The sequence below is a fragment of the Grus americana genome, chromosome 9, assembly GCF_028858705.1.
Source record: "Grus americana isolate bGruAme1 chromosome 9, bGruAme1.mat, whole genome shotgun sequence".
Classification (NCBI taxonomy): domain Eukaryota; kingdom Metazoa; phylum Chordata; class Aves; order Gruiformes; family Gruidae; genus Grus; species Grus americana.
Genome location: NC_072860.1, coordinates 23,005,259 through 23,023,490, shown reverse-complemented (window position 1 = coordinate 23,023,490; position 18,232 = coordinate 23,005,259). Strand labels below are relative to the sequence as shown.

The 18,232-nt window shown below is 41.1% G+C and overlaps 1 protein-coding gene across 4 annotated transcripts in view; it reads left to right on the top strand.

The window, feature by feature from the left end:
- Positions 1-18,232, top strand: part of FNDC3B (fibronectin type III domain containing 3B) — a 206,249-nt gene that overhangs the window by 93,086 nt on the left and 94,931 nt on the right. For all 4 annotated transcript variants that reach the window (XM_054834918.1, XM_054834919.1, XM_054834916.1 and 1 more), the window contains exon 4: positions 10,911-10,987. In XM_054834918.1, coding sequence (XP_054690893.1) covers positions 10,911-10,987 — 77 coding nt within the window. The remainder of the gene's footprint in view (positions 1-10,910; positions 10,988-18,232) is intronic.

The window sequence follows — 18,232 nt, the reverse complement described above, 5'->3', positions numbered from 1 at the left end:
AGTTAATTGTGCAATATTTATTTTTCATCAGCAGTTAATTTATACAGGAAAGGAAGAGTCTAATTCTCCCTGCTATGTCATGCTACATGATTAGGATTGTTTATCTGGGGACACAGGAAAACAAGAATTAATGGTTTATTTTTTGAAGGGTGTAATGCTGTCATTAGCCAAGAGGTGTGTTTTAAAACACAACTCAACTAAGGTGCTCCTTGCAGTGGCTCAGCTGAGAAATATGAGAAATGAAGTGAAAACGAGGGGAGGATGATGGAGCCCTTCAAGCATAACCTGTTGAGTCACAGCCTCTCCTATCACCTTCAGTGTTTATAAATGAAAGCAGGCTGTGAAAAAGCAAGTTAGTGCCTTCTCTGGGGCAGCCAACGGGTAGTTGAGAGCTACAGAAAGCGTCTGCTGGAGTAGAAGAGGTGAGGAGGAATGAAAGTCAACGTAAGCAGCTTTTTGTGCCTCGCTGGGATTCATGTGGCTCTGCTGGGCTTTGTGGTGGGATTTCAGCGTCTTCCTTTTGGTTTGGCATTGACTGCAAGAGGTTCAGAGAACAGCAGCAAAGACAATCGGGGGGTCTGTAAAAGTGAGCTATGAGAAAAGCTTGAAAAATGGGGTTTTGTCTGGCCTCTATGGAAGGGCAGGCGGAAGGGAGATAGGGCAAAGCGAAGGGGGATGGATGGAGGCTTTCATAAGAGATTGTTGGAAAGAAGGTAATAGAAGGCTCTTCTGTCTGCTCTCAAACAAGCAAAAATTTTGAAGGAAGGGAATTCAAGTTGGATGCATTTCCAATGCAAAGGCAGGTAGGCAATGGAAGACACTAGCTGGGGACTCCCCGGAGCTTTGGTCGCTGGAGATGCTGACGAAGCAACATCGGTCAGGAGAGGCTCAGGTAGAGCTGGCCCTCCCTGGGGAGAGCTGTGCTCCAGCAGCTCCCTCTTGAAAGGAAACGCTTTGTCTGCTGCGCTCCAACTCAGAAGAATGATACTCTGGTTGAGGCTTCTCTACTTCAGATGCAGCTTTTTATTTTTTAACTCTTAATGAGCGGCTTCGGGATTACCGAACCACTGTGAAGGAAGGAGGAGATGGCGCTCTCTGCTGTGAGCGAAGCTCAGCTGGGAAACCCCTGGGCTCGCCGAGGGCATCTCCGAGCACTTAACATTTCAGCTTGCTTTTTCTCCACAAGCTATTCTGGTGTAAGTGCAATACCGTAATAAAACTCCCAACAGAAGGACAGAAAATATTAAATATCTTGAAACTTGCTTTTAATACTTACGGGGAAAAAAATTAAAAATATGTACTTCTACTCCAGGGAGATTGCAGTTTACCACAGCCTCACAAAATAGCCCAGCACATACCCGAGTGCCGATGGTGCTGATGATTCTCCTTCCCTCCCCACCCTGATGTGATAAGAGTGCTTATTTGTGGCAGGTGATATTAATTGCTATGTTTTTGATGAGCGCATTCAAACAGAGAATTTTAGATGATTGACTGAAGTCCAGGATCCAAACATGCCGTGAACAAAACTCGTCAGCCCCTGTCACGACGACTGGCGGCATGGTGTCAGTGCTAGGTGGGCGATAGGATTGAAAGTTTGCTGTAGTTTTCGCTGGTGGGATGATATTTCTCGCTGTGGGTGGACAGGTAAAGAATAGCCATCACCTAATTACTGCCTCGTTTGGGGCAGGCAGAAAAGAATGTACTATGTAACTTTATTGTTGGCTAGGTTTTGGGTCTGTTGCTGATTGTACAGTCCTTTCGGTGTTGCCATGGGAATGTAATAATTATATTATGAATAATTGGAGCATTTTCTTTTGCTGCTGCAGAAAACTGGTGTTGTATAATTATTGCTACCTTGAATGGAAGCTGTGCTCAAAGCTATTTGTTTAGCATTTGTATAAACCTGTTGCAGAGAACAAAACTTTTTGCAAGTGAATGCCATTTTATAAATGTGCCAGATAGCGAACACATGGACGCACGCTCCCCAAAAAGCGTTTACGTCATTAGAATGTGGTGAAGAGCTGTCTCAAAACTGCAAAGGCAAAATAAAGTCCATAGCTGAACTTCCACCCTTACAGTGTTCTTGTGGCTTGTTGTTTGTCTTTCTACAGATACAGAACCTCTATTGATATCAGACAATTAGTGTTGTCTCATGTGTAATTCCCATTTGATGACATCTGTTTCCCCTGAAGCTCAAGCAGTGGTTCTGTAGGTCTGGTGGGAAGCCCAGTTCCAGGGCTGTCGGCGCAGCTGGAGGATGCTAATCCTTCTGCTGCTGTTCAAAGCGGCGTCAAAACCTGATGCGTGAGATTTTTTGATTCTAAAGTGAAGCCTGACACCGACGGAGATCTCCCATCGTTTGCATGGGTCAGAAATAGTCAGTTGATGAGTTTCTCCCATTTCTGAATTCAGCTTTATGGTTTCCTTTTTTGTTTCAGAGCCTCCCGCAAGGGGCAGGCTGCAGTTTTCTGTGCAACGTCTCTTCTGTCTCACCTTTCTTGGTAGTGCCGTTCTCCTGTTCATCCACAGACTTTCTGGCATATTTCTATCACAAAACAAAGGGTTATGCAAAGGAAAAAAAGCTAGTAGATATGAGGAAGACCCTTTTTTTTTTTTTCCCTCCAAAATAGAGTATTTTTCTATGTGATAACCTACCAGTCTTCAGCAGCCTGAAGATTTATTCAGGCTTAAGTATTGTCTTATGACCTAAACCTATTCTGGGTTTGTGTCCAGTTACGTTCCCACAAGCTTCCTGTGTGACCCCGCACCAGGCATTTAATTTCTTTGTCCCACATTTTGCTTGTGAAGCGAAGAGGATAACAACCCCACTCCAGCCAGATGTTCTGGGGATTCGTGAGTCCTTGTGCGGTAATGTGGTGCTGGGTCACAGAAATGCTTTTGTGCTCCTGCTTCAAATGTCAGGATGTCATCTTGGGCTAATGTTCATCACGAAATGAATGTCTCTCCAGTTTCAGGCTATTGTGTTGTGGCTTGTGTGCTAATGGATTAATTTCAGATGTTTTCAACGTAGTTGGTTGTTCTTTTTGTTTCCAATGTAGTCCTAATTTATTTAACAGTATTTGCCATTCAAGTCAACTGATTTTAGACAGATGTTTGTCTCTTGTGTTTTAGTCTAGACATCTATGATTTACAATCTGTAGCCCATCTGGTGAATTGCCATGGGAGTATGCGTATTTTCAGTGCTTGAAGTATTGCAACATACTCTTTGCAAGTGTTTTTGCAGTAGCGGCTGATGAGCCAACCACCAGAAAAGGTTTATTTTAGCAAAAGAATCCAACCTGTTTGTTCAGATTAGGGCAGCAAAATACTCCATTTGTATTCACAACAACAACAAATGTTCTGCTCCAAAATATTGCCCGTAAATTGAAACTCTAGAAGAATATGTAGGCCTATTTTAAAAGAGAAACCAAACCCACCTGGGAATGTAGAACAGCAAGAGACCTGAAGAATCCATCTCGTCCATCTCCATACTCTGCGGCTCAACAAGTGTACTGGTCTAACCTTTTCTAAATACTTCAGCGAGCTTTATATTGTCAGAGTTTCCTGTAACGTGTAAGCTTAATCATCGCTGCCGCACATCGTGGTTAGCAGTGCTCGGTCCCTGACGTGGGACAGCCCTCCGCTGCGGGACAAGGTCCTTGTCCCCAGGAGCTTCCCGCTCCCCTTCCAGCCCGCGGCGGGAGGAGAAGCTGTTGGCGCTCAAGGGGACGATGTGCCGGGCTGTCGAAGCAGCCTGTTGACCTCGTCTGGACTCTCCTCCGCGTATTAAGCTAGTGATGTGTGATGAACTCAGAGACCACGGTGCAGGATGGCACGTGAGGTCCTGCAGGTGAGGAGTGGGACAGCCCTCAGGAGTGCGACAATGCTCTCAGGATAAGTATCTCAAAATGCAACGCACTTAATGTTTGAAACAACAAACGTTTGATGTGTGGAAATATTAATTCATAGTTCTGTGAGGGATAAAAATGAACATTTAACCTAGCTTCCTCTTCAGATTCAGGTGCAGTAGTACTTCTGTGTAACAGCCTGAAGTACTGTGATAGCTTTGGACAGGGCATCTTCGGTGCAACTGATATATTTTAGTTCATTTCCTGTTTTTATGAGTTACTGTATTATTTCTAGAATATGCCCCAAACCAGAATACAACATGTGGGAGACACATTGCAAAAGAACACGCTGCCGAGTAGGAATCTCTTAGATTAAAGCGTAATGCTGTTGTTTAACTACAAATTGAATGTACTGGAGCCTCCCGCTGTGTGTAGCAGGTCAAATAGCAAGCACAGGTAAAATAAACCGTTTTCAAGAGTCTCCAGTGTAAACAGCAAAGGTGCCGTCATGTAAATAAGCCAGAAAATGCTCCGGGAGCTGTCTGCTTGATGCGTTTGGCACAAATTTCTGGGTATTTTGATTTGATGTTGGGTTGGGTGAGTTTGCCTGCACATGTTGAAAACATCAGTCAAAGCCAGACTCTGGACTGGATGTTTTTGTAGGGCTGTGGCTGTAAGGTCCAAGTACTGAACATGTCGTTCAAGTGTACATGATTTGTAGTTTAATGTTAATAATGATAAAATGCACCAAAACTTGGTGAGACCGATGTATTTTTTTATAACTTATGACAAATTAACTTGATAATCTGGGATGGGACAGAGGGTAAAGAACTGTTACAAATTGTGACTTCTAGTGTAGTCACAGTATTTAGAAAGTATATTGAAAAAACATAAAGCAGTCATAGAAGCTGCAAAGGAGCTTAAGAAACACATTTTACCTACATCAGAAGTGCTTCGATCTCCACTTTGACACCCCGTGTTTGAATGTACAGATTGGGGTAACTGTGGTCAATGGCTAAACCATGCAGGTGCGTTCAGGCTGATACTTTTTTGGATGTTTCATTTGCATTTCAGTAGGCATTTGATGCCAGATCCAAGATCATTGGAAATCCATGGAGTCGTCTTTCTATTAAACTTGAGGGGTTTGGTAATGTTTTTGTACTACTCTTACAAGGTGAAGGAATTACTTCATGCTACTAAACTGTGGTCTGAATAGAAATTAAACAGCTGAGGTGCCAGACAATGCGAACAGACGTGTGGTAGGCATCCTTTTGTTCACATTCTTATGTGTAGATGAGGTTGTCTTTAAAAAAAAAAAAAAAAAAAAAAGATAACTATGTATGTATAAGCAGTATAAAACTCTCTATATGCTGCCTTCTTCAGGCATGAGCTGGTGCCATGGGGATGGCCAAGTGCTGGATGCTTTCGTTAACCCTATGGCTTGATAAGCAGTATTGATAATGTTATTTTTGCACCTTTCACAACCCCACCTATGGCAGGTTGAATGCAGCATAGGAGGGATTTTTTCTGTCATTTCAGACCTCTCCAAAGGTATCTTTTAAAGCTGTCATCCCCTCAAGCACATAATATTATAAAAGCCGCTCCTTCTTTTCCCTCTTAACGTGGAGTTGCTTTAATTACGAATTTACACTCATCTAAGGACAAAGTATTTGGATCTTGATCATAGCAGATTTAAGACCCTGTGCCCTAGTAACTTCAGCACCCGGGAGTTGACTCTTCCTCTGCCTTTTACCATATGTGAGCAAGAATTAAGTTAGCATCTGAATTAGCTCTTCTCCAGGAGAGATTGCACCTCGAAACTGTGGTGATATTTATACGCGAAAGCTCTTTACAGCCTACTTTATAGGTTTTTATAAAGTGGTCTGACGCAATTGTGTTAGCTCGTGCTAACAAGCAGTTTTAGGCTGTGGCCGAAAGGCTAGGGAAAACGCTCGCCACACCTCTGCTGCAAAGGAAGGAAGATGATGGAAGAATCCAGGATTATTTTTTGGTTTTGTTTTCTTTTCTTTTCCTTGTCATCACCTGGTTTGGTCCGTAAGCTGCTTTGAGAATAACCAAATGGAGGGAGAAGACACGTGTGCCTGACAGCGACAGGGAGCCTGTTTGTGCTTATTTTATTGAGGAAATTGTTCCGCAACAGCTGCTCATCCATGTGAAAATGCAAACCCTTGGGTCCCGGCCAAGGTCAGCAAGCCCTGGGTCATTTGTTTTAGCAAGGCAGGCCAATTTGCCCTTTAATTATCTTTCCTTTTCGTTCAGTCACACCTCTTGCTCCATAGATTTACTTCCTGAGAAGCACCCTATGTGAAAGATGTAATACCAGTTTTGTTGTGAATCAGAGGGAAGCATAATATTTTTTCATAGATTACTTGTAACTGTTAAGCTTTATAAAATATAATGCATTTACCTGGCTGGATTTAATTTTCTACTCAGCTAGTGTAGTAGGTTCTTGTTATTAAAATGTACAGACTTAAATTTCAAAGTAAAAGTGGCCAAATCACTAAATTTCATATTGTTTCTCGGCTAATGCAAGTATCGTGGTGTGAAACGGGAAATCGGTACGTGTTTGCAAGAAACAGGGCTGAGAAATTCCTGAACTTCAGAGAGTTTTCAGTAACTGGTCTCAGAATGGGAAGTTTATACCGAAGCTAGGCAGGGTTTGCTCTTAGTAGTAAGCTGCACAAAACGGTCGGTAGAAACATGCTTGCTTGAGCTGGATGCGAAAAATACTCTACACTAGACATAATTTAGTAATAAAGCGAGAAAAACAATGCTCTGTAAGCAATAAGGAAAGGAAAATAGTGTGCTAAAATTACTTGTTTGCCCTGTGATTCTGTGTGGAAAGAAAGAACTGAGGAAGATGCATTGCTATAGCTGGAAGAACAGAAATGATAGATTTTGGCTTCTATAAATTAAGGGAAGAAACCTAATTAAACTACAACGATCTTTAGTGCATGCATAAAAGGTCACTCAGGAACGAGAAAAAAGCATACTTAATCCAAAACTGGTTTTATACAAGAATTTTGAAAGCGTCATGGATTGCAACCAAGGCTATAAATTAGCCTTGAAAACCTTGGGACAGAAGTTTCTCAAGTAGATTGTGACATTATTCCTGAAGGAATAAAAAAGACCAGAAGATGTGACGATCTCTCCGTGCCAGAAGCATCCTCTTGGCAGGGGAGGTGGGAGACAGAGATGGGAGGGAGACTTGCTTTAATCTGCAGCCTCACGCGATAGACCGCGATACAAGGAGGAAGAGAATAATTGCCGTTTTTGTTAGGCTGCTCGTGCAGGTGTTTTTTAAAAAGGCAATAGATTTGCAAAACCTTTTCGGTCATCTGAAATGGTTAAAAGAATGAGCTTCCACACTGTCGGCGGAGTGACAGAGCAGCACAAAAGAGGGAGCATGCGGCTTGGAAGAGGAGGACAGGCTCTTACTGGGGTGTCAAGCTGTTAATTGGCTCTGCCACAATATGAGACTGAGTTGCTTCTTTTACTGTCCCTTAATTATTAACACGTGTTAGAAATAGGAAAACTTTATGCTTTTGCTGCTAGGGACAAGTGTGATCTGTCACCTGCCCGGCTGATGGACTATGGTGCCGTCAGCCTGGTGGCTCCTCTGCTTTTCCTCTTATTTCAGAGGAGGGGAATCATTTCCTTGCACCTGCATTTTGGATGGTTTTGGGGCTGCGTTTTGGGGCAGCCCTCCAGAAGCTGATGGAGGTGCTCTGTATTTACGGTATTGGAGCTCAGGGTGGAATTTGGCCTCTTGCTTTGTCAGCAGAGGTGGCCAAAGCTCTTCTGGCTCAGTTTCGTTATGAACTTAGGAGACAACCTTGGTTTGTTAACAGGTTCAAAAAGTATTAAAATGAGCTCATTTCAGTGTACAGCATCCATGTTAGAATGGACTGACTTTTTCTCATTTAAATTAAATTTGGTATTGAACAACGAGCTTCAATTAAAACTTGCAAATCTCTGTTTCCCTAGAGGACACATTACTTATATCCAACTTGTGAATACAAGCAATTGAGGAACATCCTTCTCTAAATGTCTACTTTTTAACAGTTCAAAAATATTTGACACAACCAAAAATACTGAAAACCTAACCTCAAAAGGTATGGTTTTGTTTTAATGCTAATTGGGGAGTGGTTTCACTGCAAGAATAGTCTTTAATAATTCCTGGGACTCATCATGCTGTGGAGGTGGGGTCTGTATTTTACTCACTACCACTTGCAGTTGTTTTGGTACCGTTGATGAGAGAGATGAAATAATGTATGCTAAAGTCATTTGGCTAGCCTTGAAATCAAAGCACTGGAAACAAAATCTAGCTGCAAATCACTAGGCTGTCATTCTTTTAAAACCTGTTATCCAAATGACTTTAACAGTTTGTGGGTCATACGCAAGGTCAAGAATCATCTTGCACAGTGCACATTTTGATGATAAAACACAATATTTTTTTTTCTTTATTGGAATGGAAGTGTTACAGTCAACAGTATCGGTGTGGGAGTTTGATTTCTTCCTGCAAGTAGATCGCTACTCCATATGAGCAATTGGCACAAGGTTTAGGACAGATACAAGGCATGCTGAGCAAAGTGTTTCTCGGTTGTCGTATAGAGACTCTGGTCTGTATGTAGAAACTCCCAATCTGTTCCATTTTTAAATGTATTTCCAAGTTAGAGTACCTATTTTTGAGAAAGACCAGCTAGGGCCAACACGACTGTAAGTAGATAGCGTTTTGGTGAGGGGCTGAAACAGGTTAAATGCGAAAGCCTTATTCTATTTAAGCAGTGTTTACATGTGACATTTAAATTCTTGTCTGCTTAAATGGTGAACTCGGGATTTTTGATTTTGTAATGACTTTTTTCTTGTAGTTTTTCAGGTTTGAGAAATCACTGGCAAGGAATGAGTCGCATAACAACGTTAACTATTCATTTTACCTAATCTCAGGCATGTGCCGTCCTGAAGAACTGAACAACACTTGATAATCCCGTGGGGATTGAATCCCCCAAAAAGTATCACTGTGTGTTTACCGGTATTGTCTGATACATGTAGACATGCTGTCCACTTTACTGTGGAGTGAAACTTGGCAGTGTATGTAGACCAAAGTAGATTCAGAGAGAAATAAAAAACCGTATTCCTCAAAAGAAATTTGCAGAGATTTTTTTTTGATAGGGAAAACACATTTGCTCAAATAATATTTCTGTAAAGTTCCTTCTGAATCAATTGTCACTTCATATTTTTGATGGGTTTATATAGAGCCTTTTAGATGGCATCTTCCCCTCGATAATTGCTTACTGCTTATGGTGAAATTGTTTTTTCATTCAGACTAATATTTTTTACTATCTGGGGAGACAAATAATGTTGAAATGGCTATAGAAGAAAATGAGGGGGGAGGCTGAATGAATATGAGCTGAATAAGAAGGAGAGGTAATAAAGACTTTTTTTTTTTTTCTTATTGGGGCTGTAATATAGGTAAAGTTCCCTACATAGTGAAGTATATGGAAGTATGAAGAGCAGCAGAACCACACACCTAAAATGACTTCTTTAAATTTAAACTTTGGAGTTTCCATGTGCTTAATACACTTGATGATAAATTACCATATTTCAAATCTAAATGTGACTATTAAAAACCGTATGTGCTGATTAGACTATAAATAACTGGGTAGAGAAAAATGAACCAAGATCAGAGAAGATATAAATAACTCGGATGGGTTCCTGTGTGTAACTTGGATTTTGAGAGGTTGGGAAGTCCTGCTTATTGTACAATAAGCAGCCTGAAGAGTGTCAAAATGTAAATGGACAGGGAATGACTTTTTGATAATTTAATGTGGACTGTTTCTGCTGGTATCAGACTGGGGCTCACGTTGTGGCTGGGGATTTCATTAGATTTGTCTAAACTTTAGGAGCAGTCACTCCTAAAGGCCATCACATCCCATCTGCGCCTGAAGTCCGTCGTATGTTTTAGTGTTTAGCTAGAATGTGATACGGCTTGGAGATGTTAGATGGCTTCTCCATCAGAGAAGGTTATGAAGTTATCTTTTGTGGTGTTAGTCAAAGCTAAAATTCAATTTGCAATAACAAGGAGCGGAGTTCTCTCTGAGCTCTTCTCAAGAGTTTGACCATGACTGGTTTCTTAGCCCATGGCAAATGAGCTAATAACAGGTTAGTGTGAACATGTTAATATGTAGTAAGGAAGCAATGAAATTAACTTTTCTTTTTCAAAGTAGTAAACTCTCATTGCAAACATCAGGCGTATGTTTGGGGAGTTCATTTTACTGACTGCTCTGTGTGATGTTCCCAATTTTAATGGCTGAATCAATGAGCAATTGAGCGAACTATTTCCATTTTATCTGGACACTTTCTTTTAGCTGTGAGGCTCTGTTTGCAAAAGTCGAACGGTTATGGCACTTGCTTTGTTATACTTGTACTCAGTGCCTCAAAATTTAACTTGCATGTTCAGGGCTGGATTTCGGAGTGGAAACCATAAGCTTCTTGCTTGTATAGCCACATTCCAAGGTTAGTCTGAATAGCTGAGATAATGAATTTGGTCTTTGTGCATTCTTAAATAGATAGATAGTTTTTCACATATGTGATTTTTTTTTTTCCTTCCCCCTACAATTGGACGCTTTCCTTGGGAGCTGCCTAATTCCAGGCTGCACAGTTTCTGCTTTGTTCTCTGCTCCCATGCCTTCGACAAGAATAACTTAACCAGATTTCAATATAGGAATTGTGGGCTGCTAAAGGACATATTGTGTTACTGCTTAATGCTGTATAAGTTGATCAGTGGGTAATATAAAGTCTATGTTTTAGCTGTTTTATGATGAAAATATTATTTCAACAGAATATATGGTAAAGTCATTGAACAATGATCTTATTCTCAGAATGATGGCACAAGGCATTTTCCATATACCAGAAATTAGTGGAGCTGCTCATTTTGTTATTGCAGGCTTCAAAAATAAAGCTATTTTTAGCCTTTTCTGAGCAATTGTGCAATTTTTTTTAATGGAAAAAACTCATATCTTATTTCTCTCTTTCTGTTAGGACCAGCAGAGGTTCCCATGGTGTCACCCAATGGATCCATTCCCCCTATTCATGTGCCTCCCGGTTATATCTCACAGGTATGCTTCCTGAAAAATTAAAATGTATATAAAAGTGTTAGCATTGATCCATATAGAGAAGTCTACTTGACTGAAGTTTAATATAGAAATATTAATGAAAACTATAATACCCATTTTCATACCCCTCCTTACCGACAGTACACGCACGTGTGCACCTTCACATTATGGGTATGTACACCAGTTGGGGTTTTTTCAACACGAGCTAAAGCTGTGCATACAGATTGAGCCTATTTGTACAACTCCTTTCCCTCTGTGAGAGGAATCGAAGTCCGTGTTGTTAGGTGATGCCTTCAGTTCTAGTGTGATGGTCAGAAGGGGTAGGAGACTGGTGGAAGTGAGAGAAGGAGCCACTGTAGCAATAAAATATGCTGTTGATCCTCAGCATCATCCCAGCAGAAATCCTGCGACACATAAAGAACTGGGGGGGGTTGGTTTGTTTTCAAGAATAAATGTGATTTAATTATCTATTTATGGAAAAAAATGGAAAAAGCTTTTCACAAAGCTGTTAGGTTTTGGAACTCTTGAACAGCTACTGCTCTTCTATGTAAATAACCACTTCACATTACCAGATTGTGTGTTCCTTCCATCTTCTGCAAAGCTTAGACTCGTTTTGAAGTAAGGAGGAAGAAAAAAAAGAAAGGCTGATGTAAGGCAGAATAGCTGTGAACAATACAATAAATCCAATAATTTCACTGCTTTCATTGAGACCTGGACTGGACTGAAAGCTTCATTAGAAGTATACAAAGTATTTCAGATATCCCTGATGAACAGCATAAGAACTTTTGATACATATGTTTTGACATCTTGTTAAGCATAAAATGGATGATGTCCTGGAATTCCTTCCCCTCTCCAGGAAACATGTGAGCTTGTGTAATTCTGAAAAATTGTGGATGGCATCATACTTAAATCCCACAAAATAGCGCAATCGCTCTGTGGTATTTTAACTTCTGAACAGAGTGAAAACATGCCTCAAGTACGGGGAACACTGCTGGCCAGCCTAGGAGAGAGGGCACGCAGGGCAGCAGGGTGGTCCAGCTTCCTCCCACTCCTCCAGCATCCCGAGGTGGGTGGTTGGGGTGCGCTTTGAGACAGCGATGCAGTGCTGTTTGATACTCCTCATGCACTCGCCTAATTTAACAAACTGCAGAGGAATTTTTTAAGGATTTACTCTTCCTTTGAAATAACTTTATCACCTTTATTAAACTGTTTATACCTCTCGGCCCCTGCACCAAGGTTGCAGTGCTTTCCAAACCTGGGTGATGAAAGTCGTTCATTTGTATCTCTGTCTGAACCCGGTTCCTCTTTAATGCTTTTTGTGGGCCACCATAATAATTCCACTGAAGAAGCCTTTAAGTAGTTTCTTAACCGAAATAACCCAACCAAAAACCCTGATCTGAAGAAATTTTTTCCAAGGAGCTGGAAATATGTTGTAAAGGTTTAAGAGAAAACTCTGTATTCAGTGCTTCTCAGCAGCAGAATGTGTGTTCTGCTGTGTGGCAAGCGAGCATCTTGCCTTTCAGACTGCTTCATATTAAATAGTAGTTGAAAGTATGTAGTAATCAAATTAGTGCTTATTGTAATAAATGTCTCTGCCTTATTTGCTCTTGCTTTTGTCTCTTGCCTCATAGTTAAAAACTCTATTTTGTGATAAACAATGAGAACACAAATTCAGAATGGCAAGGGAAAGGCCATAAAGCAAGTTAATGCACTTGGAGATATGAACCAAAATATATTTGATTTTTTGGTTTGATTTGTCCCCAAAGTATACATCTAAGAATCAGGCAGAAGGCAGATACCCTGCGGAGAAGTAATGGTGCCTATTCAAAAAAGGCATGAAATCTTTTTTTCCATTTTGTTATGCCAAGCCTCTTGGAGCTGTATTAGCCTTAAATATTACATTAGTTATCTAGTGATTGCAACCCTGGATTAAAATGATGCTTCGTTACCTCTTCGGTATCGTGAAAATGATCAGCAAAAAATTGGCCAGAGGTTGTGTGCCCTGCAAGATCAGCTCTACTGGAAGCAGCAGAAAAATAGTTAGACTCTATTTGTGGACTTCAAGGCCCATATTAGTAGTCGTGACTAGAAGCCAGGTTTGTTGGTGTTAAGGAGATGCTCCCAATGATGAGGCTTAGCCAGGGTGGGAAAAAATCCAGGAAAATAATAGAAGACAAATACACGCCACCAGTTCAGATCTTTCACGCTATGGTTTAACTTTCAAAGGGTGGTTTGATACAGCCAGTTATTTTGCATTTCCTTTTCAGCAGACAAACCTCTGTGCATCTCTGGCAGATAGGAACTATCAGATCAGAGTTCATGTCTCCGCAATTCTTTGTTGGCTAAGGGTTAGTTAAATATAAAAGAGAGGAAAAGTTCCTCGCTGTGCTCTTGGTGGACAATATTGCTACTGTGAAAGTTAGTTGTGGAAGGTGGCATGGTAGAGAAATTTATATTAAATGTTTGCGAAGTCAGCAGTTTTGGTTTCAACTGTTGGACGTTGAAGGAGAAGGGAGCATCTCCTGCAGCTGGTTAGGGGCTGGGCACAAGCCGTTAGTGCCCGTCCCGGCTCCGAGCTGTGGATGGAGCCGCTTCCCTGCCGCGTGAGTCCCGCAGGGCAGGCTGGGACCGTGCCCGTGTCCACCAGAGGCGACGTGCCCGTGGGGTCTGTGGCCCAATGCCTCCTCCTGGCTCCCTGGTGTCAGCGTGATCTGAAGGTTAAAGATCACGGTTTGGATGCCAAGCTATTAAAGTTGGTGACATCCTCATGGGGTGTTGTTTCTGCTTTTCACAGTGTATGTTTGGGAGAAGGGAAGGAGGATTTGGGGTGTTCTAATGAGGGGAACTAGAAGAATGGAAATACCAAAAGGACCATTGTGTACTTGTTTTCTTAGGGCTGTTGGCTGAGGACTGCACTCTCTGAAATAAATCTGGAGCAATTCCATTGGAGTTTGAGGAATTACTCATGTGTAGTTGGACATGAAAATTTGGCATGAAACTCTGTGTTTGATTTTATTTAGAGAGTTGTTAATATGTGGTCTCTGCCACAGATATTTTAAGGCTAAAGGACTAATTTACTGGTTGGAGCATGAAGCAAGCATAGTGCTGATAAGACTGCTTTTGTCAGGGGGTAACTTTGGGGTCATATAGTCTGAACTATGCAACGCAAGCCATGGTCCTGCGGTTCGGTATTCCTGCATCAAGACGTAGCATTTGATGGAACTAAAGCATACCTTCTAGGAAGAGGAAAGTCTTTAAATGACGTTTAAAGTGGTAGAAAATCCATCACATCCTTGGCAATCAGGATTTTGGTCTTGGGTACATCCTCTACCCTGAGAGAGGTGTTCTCCAAAACCATGTTTGGCTAGCATAAGCTTTTAGCCACAGACTCCTGGTTTTTGTATGGCTTTCTGCTCACAGAGCTGCTCTGTGCGTTTTGTAGACTGCAGTCAATCAAGTCATCCTCTAACAGGATGATCCTCCCTGACACGCTGAATGCGGGGAAGGTTATGCAGATCTCATACTCACACAGAGCAAGCCATGAAGTAATGATCCTTTTAAGTTCACGAGCACTGGTCCTGAAGATCTCTATCATTCTAGATGTAAAATACCCCAACGTTCTTGCCAGCGTTATAGATCTTCATCTGTCTGTTTTGCAGGTTCAAGGTACAGATTTAATACTGGTGTTCGTACGGGATGCATGGCAAAGATAGTGATGCAGACTTGCCAGGGCTGGTGTGAACTTGGATTGGCATCCTTAATAAATTAAGTGAATAAATAAAATGTTGACATCCAAGTTCCTTGCGGATGAGCTCATTCTGTACTGTTTTCTGGTACAGATTGATTTATGAATGAAGTTTCAAACTAGTTTATGAAATTCCCAAAGTATTGGTCGTGGTCCACCCAGTGGCCATGCTCCAAATGTCCTTGCTGGATCTAGCACACTAAGTTTAAGTGAAATAAGAAAACTTCTTGTGAAACCAAATGGAAATTATTCCATATTACCATATTATACCCATTAAGTAAATGTGTGTTACAGAATGAGAGTGATTATATTCCTTTAAATGGAACTCACAAAATACAGGTACAGTTAACCTCTGCAAAATTAACATGCCTGTCTTTTTCCTGGGGGTGTAGAATTAAATTTCAGCAGAGAAAAATAAGGGAACATGGACTAGTGATGTACTTTGAATGTGCGAATTATCTCTAGTTAGATTGTGTTTTCTTTCCTGCAGTAATATCTTTAACGTATAACAAATAACATTTAAAATGTTGCTCTCAAAATGTGGCAACCGATGAGGGAGGCAGTTTTATTGTGCATGAGTAATGTTCATCCACATTCTCCTAAAAGATCATCTGCCTACCTCACTCAGCAATTAAGCTCCCTAAAATATGGAAAAAACCACACAGAACTATGCTATAATAATATTGTTATTGAGGCGATATGCCAATTACACCAGCAAGCACGAAAAATAACAGCAAAAGACAATTTACCTAGTGACTGTTTGAAAAACACAAAATAATGAAAGTTTAGCTCTAGGTGAGAGAGATGACCAGAGATACTTCTTTTCTGTAAATGTAAACTGCTAAGATTAGTAATTGCAATTACTTTTAATAGTCCGGTTGCATCTAGAGACCTCAACCGGGATTAGGGTTTCATTGCTTCTGGGCACTAAAGTAGAGACAGTTTAGCAGACAATGTGTTTCCTGATGAATTTATGATCTTCATGACAAACAGTTTTAAGCATATACAAAGAATTGCAGATTTTTTCTTTAAATAGCAAAGTTTTAACTTCTCTGCGAAGTTATGTGGTTTACATTAATGGATCAAAACTAATTTGCTCTGTCTTTCATGAATTGAAAGCGTTGTCTCCCAGAATGGCACCGCTGCAATCTACCCACTGCAAGTTTTACAAATCAAGTGATCTCTACAGCCTTAACCCATGCTGGTTTTATACCTCTCTAATGCTTATAATACATAATACATTGGATTACCAATTTTATGATCTGTTAAGGACAGAGTAGCATATTTAAAGGTTGTATGTACAGCTCCAGAAATTTACATACCTATCTATAATTCCTAGGTTAGGGAGGAAATGTGCTGTAGGATAGGGAAATACAGTAATTTTTTTGCAAGGTCCCCGGTGTTCATTTGGAACGTAGGGGCATGAGGTAACAAGGGTGCTGTCAGTGTTTGTGGCCTGGGAGGAAACAAATACAAGATATTAATATTAGTCTCTTAGCTTTTTGACAAAAGTCATTTGGAAGGCTGGCTCACCCCCTGATCTCTGGCTTTTCTCTCACTACTGCTGGTGGTTTATAGTTTCATCTAGCAGGGAAATTTCATCAAAAAGGTCTTTGAAAGAACTCTGACCTTTCCTCCTGGGTCTCTAGAAGATAGTTCAGGAAGAGAAATCCTGATAATTTTAAATACAGGTTTATATTGTGTGCTGCTACGGAGTACAAGCTTTCTTTCTAAATCTGTTCTTCAACATATTCATCTTTCACTAGGACACAAAATACACGTGTAGTCTGGTCTAGATGTGCAGATAAGAGCTCATACCCACTTGGAAGACTAAAGTTGTCTTTGAGGCTTGGACTAGTTAAAGCCATGATGAAAACCTTTCACATCAAGATATAGGAACTTGCTATCTCAAATTAGAGCATGATCCAAGTCTAGGAGAGTGAAGTCCAACGTTTCTGTACGCAGTCCGAAATAAGTAGTTGTGTTTATCAAGTATGTGCTAAATGGAAAAGGATTTCCCCCTTCTCCGGGTTTTGGAGTGCAGGTTTCAGACCTGGCGCCAAGATAAGAGATGCTGTGGAGGTTGAGTAGAACGAGTAGCAGAGATGGGAGGCCTGAAAGTGCAGCAGTTACACCGACGTGATAATCTAAATCTCTGAGGCTCAGCCGTCTTGTGAGGACCCTGTAAAGCCTTTGAAATTTAAAGCGAGCAGATGACAAATTGCTAGTTGAGGTTGTAAACTTAGAGGTTAGGATCAAGTATGTTAGGCTAAACAATTCCTATTCTGGTTACTCAGCATAGTAAGCAATGCTTTTTTTTTAATGTAAAACATCGATTACAAGTGAGTGAATTAAGTTTCTATAGAAAATTTTCTTTAGTAGGAGGCCAGCCAACGCACAGAAATTGTCCATGTCTATTGTTGCAGCCCGTAGCTAATAAGTGTAAATTTATATAACTTCAGACAGGCATGGCCTAAGGAGGGAATCAGGTCAGCTAATAATAGTTAAATTTTACCCTGTGATAACTTGCTTAGCAGTTGCCTGAGGCGTGGGCTCGTGTTTGCTAGAGCATTACCGCTCACAGCTCCGGGCATCGCTGCTCGGACAGGGCTTGTCGCTGCAGCGGAGTCAGCAGAAACAAATTTTGCTTTGTGGTTTAGGCTAAGACACTGTGATGCGATGAGAGTCGCTGGAGCGTGGGGATCCGTGGCAGAGTCTCTTCTGCTGGTGCTGCTATGGGGGGTAGGTAACTCCAACTAATGTTGGTGGCAGTCAGCTGAGAGTGGCCGCATCTTGTGGCAGCTGCCCTTGATGCACATCCACTTCTCTCATGCAGCACATTCCTCGCATATATTATTCTATCTGCGTGTCGTCAGTTCAGAAAAAATTATGTTTTTAACAACCTGTTTGTTGTATGAAACTAGATTATGCTTCCTTCATGCTTTTCTACCTAATGTATAGAATCAAAGGGATAGTAATTGTTCTTATGCGGTTGTATTTTTAAGTTCCAGAAACGGCAGAAGTTTTTTGAATAAGCTTCAAGAAAAGCTTGGCTCCTTAGTTTGGACTGAAATTTGGCTGGTTGACTGTTCTCCAGAAATACAGCTCTGGAAAAATTATAAGCTGAAAGTTTTTTCAGCCTAAGCATATTTCCACCTTCCTACATCTGTTTCTACATGCTTTGACGATGGCATTTGGGGCCAAGTTATGCATATCCCAGAGTTGATTTGCACAGACCTATAGACCAGCTCTGTAGCAGAAAAACACTTCTGCCTTTTGTCTTGAACAGATACCTGTTGAGAACAGAGCAATTCTTTTCAAAACGTGTGTCAACAGAGCAGGTTCCTGCAGAGTCCGTGTGTCTGTGCACACACGCAGCCTCTCCGCAATAGCAGTGCCAGCTGATTTGCAAGTGTTACTAACTCTGTACTCGCTCTGAGTGCTGTCAGAATCAGTGGTAGAAATTTTATGTGCAGAAGGTAAGGTTGGTCCGAATGACTACT